The following is a 13,246-nucleotide window of genomic DNA, read 5'->3' on the forward strand; positions in this document are numbered from 1 at the left end:
GTGCAGTTGGAAGTCTGTAGCTAGCAGCGTCCCCAGGGCTCTATCCTGGGTCAAGTTACTTCTCAGTGGGCTGAGGGACAGAGTGCACCCTCAGCAAGTTTGTGGTGCCACTGGCAGATCAAGAGGCAGTGGACACAAGCTGAACTGCAGGAAATCGTCTGAACTTCTTGCCTGTGATGGAGACTGAGCAGCTTGCTTTTGGAGACCCCATTTGAGCTGGGGGGGGGTGAACTAGAGGATCTGCAGAGGCCCCTTCCAATCTCATCCATTCTGTGATTCACATTAACAGTTCCTTATCCTCTTATAGGAAAAAAGTCACGTTTGTCTTCCATGTGGTCCTGTATTATGTGATGCAGAACACCTGAGTTGTTCAATTTATGCTGGGGAACAGATCTGACAGATAGTTTACCTATGTCACTTGTGTGGCAAAATAGAACTCAGTTTGGGAAACATTGGTCTTAGTGATTCAGATCATCAGAGTAAATGTGCAGTTTTATTTTAATATTGATCAGCTTCTCTATCTCTGTCATTAAGAAGTTGGAAAAGTTATTTGTTGTTCTTTTTTTAAAAAAAAAAAAGAAAAAAAACCTGTTTGCTTATTTTTATGTTGAGAAGCTTCTTAAGAAAAGATGTTGGAAGAATAACCCTATGTAAACTTTTTGAATTCTTTGATTATTCCAGTGAAAGAATTTCCTGCTCTCTGAAGATGTGCTTGAAGTCTGAATGTTCGAAAAGCAAATTATTACACTTGTTGGACAAATATTTTATAAATCTATTTCACACTGAGTATAAATTACATTGATTGTGTTGATTTCTTCTCCTATCCTTATGATAGCCTAGTTCTCCTGAGTCTGCCAATACTCTCCGATAAAATTCTTTAATTAACTTAAAAACAGTGTTTGTCATCAGCATGCATAGCACTCTAGTTGTAAAGTTATTGGCAGCAAATTCTGCTATTGGGGTTGTGATTCAAGAGTAAGGTAGCAGCCTTTCATCACTGTGAAAGCTGTGGCAGATCAAAGTCCCTGTTACAGTCACCGTGCGTGTGCACAGTGTACACTTATTTCCCTCCCCTGCCCAGCTCTCCTCCTGAAGATACAGAAATTCTTGTTTAAGACAGGAACTGTTGCAATTGTGATCAAGTTCCTTATGAAATACAGCTCCCCAGAGCTCCTGTTTCAAGATAAGTTGTTCCTGCTTGTCTTTGCTGGAGGTTTTGAATGGGTGGCGGATGGTGAGTTTGGATTATTATGTTCTGTCTGTGCTTTGTGCTGGCAAATAATAGGCTTGTAGCCACCTCTGAAAGAACTTGCTAATGCTTCAGAGAAGCAGAAAAAGATGTGATCGTTGTCCCGTCAGATTTAAATAATATAACTTCAAATTTATTATGATCAGAGTAATCGTTACTGAGGTCACTGACAGGCTGCTCTTGCTTTTTCCCGTGTCCTGGACACGTTGCTTCCCTTCCTCATGTTGCCACCACTGCTCTTTCAGCTGCCCAGTGGATCAGGTGAGTGGACTGGCCATTAGCTTGTGGCCACATTGCTCTAATCCAGCTGTGGGCTCACGAGATGTGGCTGCGATGAGCAGTGAGGAGCAGGAAAAATTGGTACCTCTTAAACAGAAACTTGCACTTTACTGGGCTGCATTTGCAGGGTTAGCCCTCAACTGGCAGGACAGGAAGACATGGGAGGATTCACCTTCTCAAGTTACCCGATTTTGTGAAAGGTTAAAATGAAACACTGTGGAGAGCTGACGTTGATTTGAAAGGTCAGTAGAATTGAAATGGCTCTCTTGAAGGAAGAGTAATTGAAATTGTGGAGAAGGGTTAATGCTACCATGCTGTTGAAGGTAGTGGTTCAAAAGAGATGCCTGTGCTGGAGAACCAGTTAAACTCTGGGATGCTGTGGTGTCCTCAGTGTTTTTCCTGCCTTTTTTTTTTTTCCCTTTGTGTGTTTCTGTCTGCCACTTGAAGTGCCTCTATTTAAATAGTATCTGAATTAACGATCATACAAAACATGAGTATTTATCTTGGTATTGAGGTAACTGTTGAAGATGAGCATCTGGGTATTCTTGCTTCATGATATACCCTGCTATAGGAATTTTAAAAGCAAGTAGGCTCTTTGCCAGTTTTGCCATGCAACATGCAGGCCAGTTCTACACAACATCTGTAGCACCATCTACTGCATTTGCTTAGCCCAGTCCTACAAATAACAAAAACTGACTTTCAAAATTCCCCCAGGCTCCACATTTATTTTAGTCAGGCCGTATCAGACAATGTAGCAGGTGACAACTATTTTTGTCTTTTAAAAGCGGAACTAAACCTTTATAGGTTTTGTGTCCAGAACTGTGGCCATTTTTTTTTTCTCCCCTTCATGCTCTCTAATGCTGCTGTGTAAATTTTGGTGAGGATGGTGAAGCCAACTTGGAGCTCATAGACCTCAGTGACTTTCCCTGATGCCAGCGGGCATGGGAGGTTCTCCAGGATGTTTGCCCTCAGTAATTGCTGAGAGCATACCATAAAAATAGTCTGTCACACATCAGAAGGAACAGAAAGAAAGAAACCATTGTTTAGGAAGGCTAGATATTTGTTTATGCTGAAGCATAAGTTTAGTCGTGGTGCTTTTATATTGTCACCATTGACACAGTATTTGAATGCTGCCCATGTGAAAGTAATGACAGGATCTCCAGCAGAGTAATGGAAAACAGGCTTCCTTAAATTCAGAATTTACTGTCCGTGAAAAGGAAAGCTTTCGTTAACCGAGGTTGTGCCTTTTAGCTGAGGAATCCTGAAGTCAAGCTGCCACGAAGACATAAGGCCCTTGTCAGATGTAGGGCCCTGGAGCCAGGACTTGCAAACTCCTCAGGTGCTCTGGTTGTTGGTTATCTTGGCTTTCTGCTGCCTTCCCCATTTGACAGCTTCCCTTTTGATGGAGCTACCTTGCTTAAAAGGAGTTAAAATTTTTCTTCTGGCTCCCTCTAAATGGCACTTCAGAAATTACATTCTTTGGTAAATTTTCGAGTCTGTCTTTCTGTTTTGTTATAATACAATTTAAGCTTGGAATTTCCTGTGAACAGGAGTTTCAGTTTTTGTGCAACTCTAATGATGGTTCTGCTTCTGGCTCCCCCTTGATTATTTATTTCATTTCAAGAAATCTTTTGCTTTGCTTTTGTGTCGAGGGTACTAAGTAAAGTTGAAAGGATACTATAAGCCTGAATATAATATGAAAAGACTTACAGAAAGAGAAGGTCAGATTAAGATGGCTTACCTGCCTTGTTGCAGCAAAGCGCTACCTCTGTGCTTCAAATGTGGTAAATTGAGGCTGAGCCAGTGCCAAAACTTGGACCTGGCACTGACCCCTAACAGGGAAATGAGCGTGTGAGCATCTGCGGATGGCCCGAGGGGTCTGTTCCCAATTTTTTTTGTCTAAGCAGGCCATTGTCACCCTCTATTTTCATGGCTTTATGATGTTTTTAATTAAAAGGCTTATAGGGCTGATACTCATTTGCCATAACTGCAAAGTAATGTGTAATAGCTTGAGACTCACAGGCTCAGATCAGGGAACATGTTGGTAGCCACAGTCTATGTTGTTTTGTAGAGAGTGCTCAATTGGTAGCCTTTGACAAGTAAATTAAACACAGTATTTTTAATTACCCTATGTGAATCTTGAGACTTCAGGATTGGAGTTGTGCCAAAGTGGGTTTTTTTGTTTTTTGTTTTTTTTTTTTAATTTGATATTTTCAGATTTTTCCCCTCTTCCTCATGCTTTTCTGATCTGTGGCTGATGTGGTAATCTCTGATTTTGTGGCTGGAAGAGAATTTTAGTAATTAAATGTTATGGGTAAAAAACAAATAATAGAGTATTCTGAAATAAGACATTAATTATATGGTGTGTGCAAGTCTTTTATCCTCATCTTTATGAAAATGTTCATAACCCTCACTCTGTAATCCATTAAGGATACTTCCACAGTAAATAGTTTGAGGTAACGTCTGTGAATGTGAAATAGCACCATTGGCACCAGCAACTTAATTTAATTTTTGCATTGCTACCACTGGGTGACTTTAGTTTGTATTTGTGGTGGAGAAGACAGTGAACTTTTCTTTCTTTTTTATTTTATTTTTATAAGGTAGCTTGACTGTTGCCTGGAAGCTGAATGAAGTAATAGGAATCTGTTGACTGTTTTGAGCTTAAGCAAAACTATTTCAGGTTTCATAAGTTATTCAAGCAGCATCCGCTGTGTGGATAAATATCCAGAAATATCCAGCACACTGCTCCCTGCCAAGCCCGTACGGATGGGCTGATTGTTTCAGAGACTTACTGATTCTTTACACACGTACTGAATTACAGTGGTCTTTACTGCAGTGGTTCTGGGGGCTCACGAGCTGGGGTCTTGGAGGGTAAGTGAGGGATAGGTGCTAGGAAATAGCTTAAACTAAAGGTTTGAGGCCATTGGTAGCACCTTTCCAGTCCTGTTCTTCCCTTCCCTGCATAAACCATGCTTCCTGCCACGCTCTGTGTGCGGTGTCTGTAGGAGACCAGTGCGTGGTACGTGCTTACCCTGTGGTTTGTGTGCAGATCTCCACTTGTATTTCCTTACAGCAAGGACAAAGAAACTGCAAAAAAGTGCCCTTAGCCTGGCAAAACTAGACCCAGCCTCTGGAAAGGACTTGCCTGCATATGTGTGGATCATGTGGCTTTTTCTTCCCCTCTGAGAGCAGATCAAGAACAAGATGCCTGCTCACTGCATGCAGTATAAATACTTAAATAGCATTAGTGTGCAGTCTCCTGTGCCACACCTGTGCAAGCAGAGATAAAGGAATTCCTGAGGGTCACAAAAATTCCAGTCTTTTTATGTCTGGAAGCTTCATAATGTGTCGCAGTAACATGATGTGGGGAAACGAGCCTCTGTGCGGGCAGAGGTTATGGTGGATGGTGGGGAAATGCAGTTGGAGAGGTAAAAACATTGGAGAGGTAAAAGCAGGGAGAGAAAGACAAGGTAGGTAGTGGTCGTGGTGAGGCACATGGCCATGGTTAGGAGACAGACCAGATGTAAAAGTGGGAGTCATGTATTTTAAGTGACTAGCTGTTTTCTGAAGAAGAATCATAGAATGCTTAAGGTTGGAAGGGACCTCTAGAGATCATCTAGTCCAACCCCCCTGCACACGCAGGGTCACCTAGAGCACGTGGCACAGGACTGCGTCCAAGCGGGTTTGGAAGATCTCCAGAGAAGGAGACTCCACAACCTCTCTGGGCAGCCTGTGCTAGTGCTCTGTCACCCTCACTGTTAAGAAAATGTCCTTAAGTTCCTGTGGAACTTTTGGTGTTTCAGTTTGTGGCCATTACCTCTAGTTCTGTTGGTGGCCACCACTGAAAAGAGACCAGCACCATCCTCCTCACTGCCTCCCTTGAGGTACTTATAGACTCTGATCAGGTCCCCTCTCAGCCTTCTCTTCTCCAGGCTGAACAGGCCCAGCTCCCTCAGCCTCTCCTCATAGGGCAGATGTTCCAGGCCCCTGATCATCCTTGTAGCCCTGCGCTGGACTCTCTCCAGCAGCTCCACATCCCTCTTGTACTGTGGAGCCCAGAACTGGACACAATACTCCAGATGTGGCCTCACCAGGGCTGAGTAGAGGGGCAGGATCACCTCCCTCGACCTGCTGGAGACGCTCTTCTTAATCCACCCCAGGGTCCCATTGGCCTTCTTGGCCACGAGGGCACACTGCTGCCTCATGGCCTACTTGTCATCCACCATGACACCCAGGTCCCTCTCTGCAGATCTGAAAGAAAACCTGGATGAGCTGTGGATTGGGTGTGAGAAGCAGGGAAGGGGAATAAATGCTGCAAGAGATGGTGGGAAACATGCTCTAATGAACATGGATTTTGAATAACTGTAGGCAGAAAGTGATTCTCTTAATTCTTTGCCATGCTTGCCTGAGTTTTCAAAGTTATAGTGTAACAAATACCAATTATGAACTTTTTATTTTTGTTTCACATTATTATTCTCTAGCAAAATTTGCTTTTATTTTAGAATTTCTAGGTCTACTTTGAAGAAGAAATGCTTTGTGATGTGTTTGTGTAAATAAACATGACAGTTGTAAACATTATTATGATCTTTGAATCAACATAGATTTAATGTTTTGTGAGCTATTCCTATCTTAAAGTGCTATTCTAATGTGGCTGCTGTCAGATGAAAATAACTCTCTACCTTGTAAGATCCTTTTCCTTCCTGCTGCCCTTCAATTTTAATGAAATAAGTATTTTATTCAGTTGGGATGTTTACAAGATCATAACAGCACGTAGGAAGATTGCTAAAGCAGAACTATCTGGTGTTATGTGGGTGGGAACACTAGTGCTGTGCAGTAGCATTTAATAGTAGGATGACTTGCATCTCTAAGTAGTCATCTTTGTTGTCCACAGGACATTGTTTGAAGAGTTTTAGGCATTTGAATGCCTAAATACAATGCCTGTGAACAATACAAGAATGGTGTTGACCAGTTTGCTGGTCTGTTTCCTATATCCTGTTACCAACTAAGGAATACCTGGCAAAAGGGCTTGCTCAGAGTGACTCCTCTGTCTTCCCAGCGGGGGCGAAGGGGCTGCCCAAACCGTACTTGGCTTACCCTGTCATTACTGCCTAGCAAACCTTGTTGTCAATCTGTTATGAATTTAACTCATATTTTGTAACTTTCTTTTGCTTCTCTGTAGAAACAGTTGAATTCTTACTTCAAGAATTCAAGAAATTAATAATAAAGAAAGCTACTTCTTTTTCTTGTTCTCTCACTCTATACACATGTCAATCTACCCATGTTTGCCCCTCTCTTTTTTCACTGCCCATCAATAGCATTTATAAGCAGTAATATTGTATTGCTGAGTGGTCTTGTTTTTCTGTAGTCTTCTAGTTAACACTATGTGCATTTGAGATAGGTGACAAGACGCTGCTTGCAGTATTGAAGATAAATGTCTTATGTCCTTTTTCAGTTACACTAAGAGGTTTGAGATAATTTAGGAATTATTTTGGTAGTCTGTTGTGTGCCAAACTAACCTTCTGTGGAAGCTCCTGCAGTTATCTGAGGTGTTTGCAAAAAGTGATGAAAATGATCAGTTCCTTTGGTCTTTCCAGATAGTTCTGACAATTTAATGGTTTGAGAAATGTTCAGGATGATGCTTTCTGTCACAAAATATCTTTTCCCTCACCATGGTAATAGCAGTATAATCTCTGTGTTTTAAAATTGGTGGTGTCCCTTCTCTTCTCGATCCAGCTGCAAATCCCCAAACTTTGGTGAAAAACTAGTAAACAAAAAGTCAGTAAACGTTCTCCTGATTTTGTCATCTAACTCACTAGTGCAAGCACAGTGTATTTATGAAGACCGTAATCTCTTCAAGATCATTTGTTTCCATTTCCTTCAAGATTGCAAATTTTCGTTACTACACAAGGAAATAAATTCCATAAATGTCCAAATAAATTCCAATAAATTCCATAAACTCCATAATAAATTCCATTCAAATGGTTTGAATAACAATATAACAAACACTTCGAATAGAGAGCTGAGTGGGAAACCTCTTAACCACCTTTCCAATCCTGTATTTACAGTCTTCTAGATAGATTATTTGTGATGTATTTTGCTAATGACTTTCTAGACATACAGAGCTTTTGTACAATATCAGGAGTACTGGATTTTTAATAATGCAGTTCTCAAACAGCTAGCTGCTATGTGGAAGCCAACACCATCATGTTCCTAGAAATGCAGATTTAAGGACATGCATTTCTTCGTGGCTGATTTATTCATCTAAACATATTGAGGAGATTTGAGATGTATATACTTGAGGTATCTCCGTACATGGGCAGCCTTTATTTGCAAGTATATTGAATGGCATTGCTTATGATTCAGGCTAGTCTTTATTCGTGGTTAGGGTGAGAATCCTGTGAAAGGCAAAGTTCTCCTTTTCTTATTTCATGCCGCTTTCCCTAGAGCATCTCGAGGTAGGTGTTTTTACAGACAAGATGCCGTCGCTAGGAGGGTTTTAGGAGGCCTTTCTGTATCACACCTGGTGTGTCCGTAATCATTTAAGACAAATCAATTCTCAAATTTTTTTTGTCTTGAATACAGTTCTTGTATCAGTAACTTTCTTTTGTTGAATGTTTTCTACTCCATAATAGAAGTTCTCTTCCCAATGCAAGTGAAAGCTTCAGCTCTCCTTTATTTTGTAAATAAATTTGTCTTTTGTCACAGTGTTTTAGGAACATTAAGCTTCCCTTAAATTGAAAAGTGAGTTTTAAAACTGACCATACTTCCTCACAGTTTTCAAGAAATAAAGTACAGAAGTCAATAAATGTGTTTCTAGATATTGAATAGAATTATTGAGTCAAATACTCTGCTTTGCCCTTCGAGCAGATATCCTCAACATAGAAATACAGATAAAGCATGTTAGATGTGCTGTGGTTCACAGAGTAGATCGGGCTTGTAGTTCTGCAGTTTACATAAGAGCAGTCTGCATTAAGTTTCCAAAATATATTAATTATATTAGATATTTAAATGACAAAATGATAGGCATATGGTGGCTTTTTAAATATTTTATTGAAAAAGTTTCATTGTCTTTTGGTTTTATTACAGTCAAGCTGAAAAATCTGTTTTGTACATTGTCCTGCTTGCCACTTTTCTGATTGAGTTTTCTAATAATTTACAGTATGTTATAGATTTTACTTGATCCTGTTTTCAGATTATTATTGCTTCATCGGTGCCAGATTGTTTATGAATGTAAAATAATTTCAGTATTTCTCAAGAAATACAGATAAACCTGTGTGATGCTGGAAGTGTCAAACACTTGAGGTCCGAGAAATGTGATTGTGCTATTTTAATTACTTATAAGCTGCACTTAATATCTAGCAGTTGCTGATACCTTGCTGTACTAATTTGTATCACTTTTCTGAAGGTCTGTGTTAAAAGTAATTGGGAATGGGTCTGTTTCTCCTTTTTGTTTTCAGTAAACATGATGGTCGGCTACCTGTGCTGCTTCAGATTGAGTTAGGGTGTTAAGGACACGTTAATGAAGGTGGCTGCAGAAAAGGCACTAAGTCCTTTTCACCTATTTTCGTCTGTAGGGGGAAATCTCTTACTCTCTTTTGTCCTTCCCAGGGTTACACATCCTTTTGGAATGACTGCATCTCCTCGGGGTTGCGTGGCTGTATGTTAATCGAGTTGGCACTGCGGGGGCGTCTCCAGCTGGAGGCTTGTGGAATGAGGCGCAAAAGCCTCTTAACAAGAAAGGTAAGCAGAGAAAAAACGGTCACACAAAATGCTCCAGGCAATACAGTAACTTACAAGCACTTGTAAGGAAAAGATCTTTATTTCCCCTTTGTTTTTACGGGGATAAGGATCATGAGCAGTGCCTCCAGTTGCTGTTGGGATCCTTGCCCAAGCGGCAGGGTGCAGCCGCAGTTGCCCGTAGCCGGGAGCACCAGTCGTGCCCAGCTGAGGTCCTGGCTGCTGCACGTGGCTGAGCTGCAGCCTGCGAAGGCAGCAGCCCGTGAGCATTGCGCCCCGGAGACCGCCAGCCCGGGTCTGCTTTGCTCATGGGACTGGGGGTTTAAATGTGCTCTGTATAACTAATGTTAGCATGAGCATATTTTTAAGATTCCTTTTGCAAATAGGCTGAAGACTGGAGGCTTTAATTTGTTTCTTCTGCAGATGGATTTTTCCTTAGTGTAAAATATTTAAAGGTCACACTAGCAAGTCTTTACTTCATTGGCATTAGTGGATACTCTGAAATAGATTTATTGAAAAAACATGGTTGAGTATTGCCTGTTCACCACAAACAAATTTATTTCTATGGCAGACTTCCCTGTCAATATTACCTTTTGCTAATTTTTTTAATGGAAAGTTTGAAAATTCTCCAACCCGCTCTGAAGAATTGAACCTCTGTTCAGACAAACAGCTCCTAGTTTCATTTGAGTAATTCAGCTTTGATTAGTTTGCACAGAAATTTTTCCTCCAAAGCTTTTGGCTCCTTAAGCATTCAGGAATGTTCTTCAGCCGTTATTTTCATTCTACACAAACCCTGTCAGATCAGTCTAACTGAAATTTTAACTATGCTTTTTAATAAAATGGAAAAATAATATGTGCCTATCTCCAATGAAGAATAAAAGCCAAGCTTGTCTTGCATTCTAAAAAATTTATTACAAGTGGGTTGTTTTTTGGTTGGTTTAAGGAGTTAAACGCGACACAATGTTAGACACTTTCCCTTCTGCTGTTACGACTATCTTGAATTTTCCTTTTACAGGCAGAAGAGTTCTATGAAAAAGACTTAATATGAAAACCAAATTAAGATCGATTTATGCTTAAAGAATTGCCTGCAAATAAAATCCCCGATACTGATATATACAATGTGTCTTTTCCCTATCTCCTCCCAACCCTTCGTTTGAGAAATCATTCTCGGGGACGACTCCCACTGTTATGTATGTTACTTGAAGTTTTGCATTGTGTAACACCAAATTTCAATCTTTTATTTTTTCTTTCTTTCTTTGCTTGTTAAATTTTAGTGTCTCAACTATCAAGTTCCCTCTACCCCCTTTTAAGGGAATTTGCAGGCATTGTTTACCTTGCCCTCAGCTTTCTCTTTGAGTTAAATGTTGTGCTCATTGAGTGGAATGAGGTGCCCAGTTGTATCCCACGCTCAGTGAGGAGGGAACTTCAGTATTGTTTTCTACAGCTTTGGCCTCTCAAGCTAGGCTTCCTCTGCTCCCCTCCTAACCCTTGCTGGGACTTGGTGGGTAGGAGCTCCTTCAAGCAGCAGTTGTTGCTCAGAACTCCACATCCTCAAGGCACAGGCTGTAAGAAGCAGTATAGGCGTTGGTCACTTGAACTGTGGTGCAGCTGAGAAGGGTTGTCCTGTCTCTCTCCAGTCTTCTGATATTGCAAAGACGTTTATCTGGTTTTGGAGCCTTTTGAGTTTTTACTAGTGTTTGTGCAGCCATGTAGTCGATCAGGTGAGTATTCTGGCTGACTGCTCATTCCGTGTTTGTTCTGTGATGAGTTTAGTTTTGAGTTAAGTCTTTTCCTTGATGTTGTCCTAAGGTGGTAGCTAGGGGAGACTGCTGCACAAGGGGATGGGTGAGAACTAGAAGAGAAGGTTCCATTTTTAGGGAGAAATTTGGATTTCTAGCCAGTTACAGCAGGCATCTATCTGTGGCCTTAGTTGACTTAGAAACTTGCCAGCTACGAGAATTTCCTTTTCAAGCCTTAAATCAAACAGATGTTACCAATTATTTGTTGCAGTTTCAAAGGTATAGCTTCAGAAGTAGTCAGGACAGATTAAATCCATGCCTGAATGTCACAGGATGCAAATGAGACAATGAGAAACTGGCAGAGAAGGTAGTGGTGAACTTTTCTGAAGCTTGTAAAAATGTCACAAGGCGTGGTTTATGTTACAGCATCTTTGTGTATTTATCCTGAGCGTAGAGCATCACTCCCGTAGTTCTACCTACTGGTAGCACTTCTGGAAACAAGTAAAAGTTGAGAATTCCGTGTAAATAAAGTAATTAAGAATGGAGGTGCTGAAGATGGAAAAGAGTGTTCTGCCCTACAGAGAAAACAACTCAATAATTAAAGCTTAAAAAAAAAAAAAGAAAAGAAAAGAAAAAGCCCTTGGGCTAGCTGGCAATTTTGAGTGATTCGTGCTTGAGTTAATTTTGGGGTTATTAAAGCTAAACAGCAGAGAGCTCATTTAAATAAAAACCAACACAGGAGGTGCTTAATCATTAGCATCACTTAATTGCAAAGCTGCATGGTAGAATCTGCAAATTAAATACTCTGTATAGTTGAAATATCCTCAGCAGTTGGAAACAAGGCAAATCTAGCACATTATAGATCACTGAAAAATTAGAATAAGTAAAGTTTTTGTTTTTCTTGTTTGTTTGCAGTAGGGCTGAGCACCATCATCTCACAATCAGCTTTTTAGCTGCTTTTTCTACCTTAGCTCATCTATTTAAAAAAAAAAAAATCCATCGTTGTGGATGCTTGGTCCTCTGTGATGATTCAGTTCATGAGGTCCTCAACCCCCTTAACACAAGAAGGACAAGGAAACTGTGACTTCTGGTGTCAAAACTCTGGAGAGAAGTATGCAGCAGGGAGGGTCAGTAAATCCTCCTTCTGGAACAGGCAGAGCTGTGAGCACTGAAAGGTGGCTGGGTCTCCCCTGCTGCCCTTCCCCATGGAAGGGAGTATGGGGAGAGGAAGGGGAAGAGGAATGTCATGAATGTGTGATCCAAGTTAGTTTGAGGCAAAGGATGAGTTGAATGGAAGTCTATATTTCTTACAGCTCTTTGCTCTGAACATGTGTGTGTTTAGACCCATGCAGTCTTTCTGGATTATTTTCAAACCATCTGTTTAAACTTTCTTTCCAGTGATAATAAAAAAAAATCTCGAAGAACCCATTAAAAAAAGCAAGGAAAGCTATTTTAAACTTTTTTTTTTAAACCTATTATTTCAAAAATGCTCTGAAGCCTAGGTTAGATTTCTTCAAAGTGAGTCTTTTTTGTATAGACATATAAAAACAGATCTATAAAATGATTTCACATCTTATCTCTTTAAGCTGGGTGATACATAAGAGGTTACTAGCTGCAGCAGAGTGAAGATATCCACAGTGACTAAGGTTTGCTGTGAAATTAATCATATGAGGCAATTCAAAGATATGAAAATATATTTGTTTGCCAGAATGTCCATTTTAAAAAGAAGGGAAGATAAGTTTGTTGGAGTATTTTCATATTAAGAAAGAATCTGAAAGGAAGGGTATGGATAGAGCTGAATCTAGTGACTTGAAAGTCCTGCCTGAAGCAAGTATGCTCCTGTATAATTAGGAGAAACTTGATATCTTCATATAGAACTTGAAGATAGATAATATTCTTTTAGGTAGTTAATAGCGGTTTTGAGTGCAGCCATGTTACAACTTTGTCAATTGGAAATATAAATCAAAATATAAAGAAAATATAAAACTAAAGAAATATAAATTGTTGTATATTGAGTTTTAAGTAGGGATTGTCTGGATTAGAATGTAATTGTGTTTCTAAAACCAAATATCAGAGTTCTATGGTTGCAGTGATCTCCAGCTCCCAGAAGTGTGGATCTGGACTGTATCTTAACAGTCTAATCTTATTGCAGTAACCGAAAATCAGATTTCTCTGGTCTCTCCCTGGCAGATGTATATCTTAAAAATCTCCACTGAATACAATTCAGAAGCCTCACTGTGAA

The 13,246-nt window shown here is 40.2% G+C and overlaps 1 protein-coding gene across 1 annotated transcript in view; it reads left to right on the forward strand.

Moving 5' to 3' along the window:
* Positions 1-13,246, forward strand: part of GOLPH3 (golgi phosphoprotein 3) — a 32,720-nt gene that overhangs the window by 12,512 nt on the left and 6,962 nt on the right. The window contains exon 2 of the mRNA XM_088527287.1: positions 9,137-9,268. Within this exon, the coding sequence (XP_088383413.1) occupies positions 9,137-9,268 (132 nt within the window). The remainder of the gene's footprint in view (positions 1-9,136; positions 9,269-13,246) is intronic.

Source organism: Tinamus guttatus, unplaced genomic scaffold, assembly GCF_059628265.1.
Source record: "Tinamus guttatus ecotype Peru unplaced genomic scaffold, ASM5962826v1 Tinamus_guttatus_pri_ptg000274l, whole genome shotgun sequence".
Taxonomy (NCBI): Eukaryota; Metazoa; Chordata; class Aves; order Tinamiformes; family Tinamidae; genus Tinamus; species Tinamus guttatus.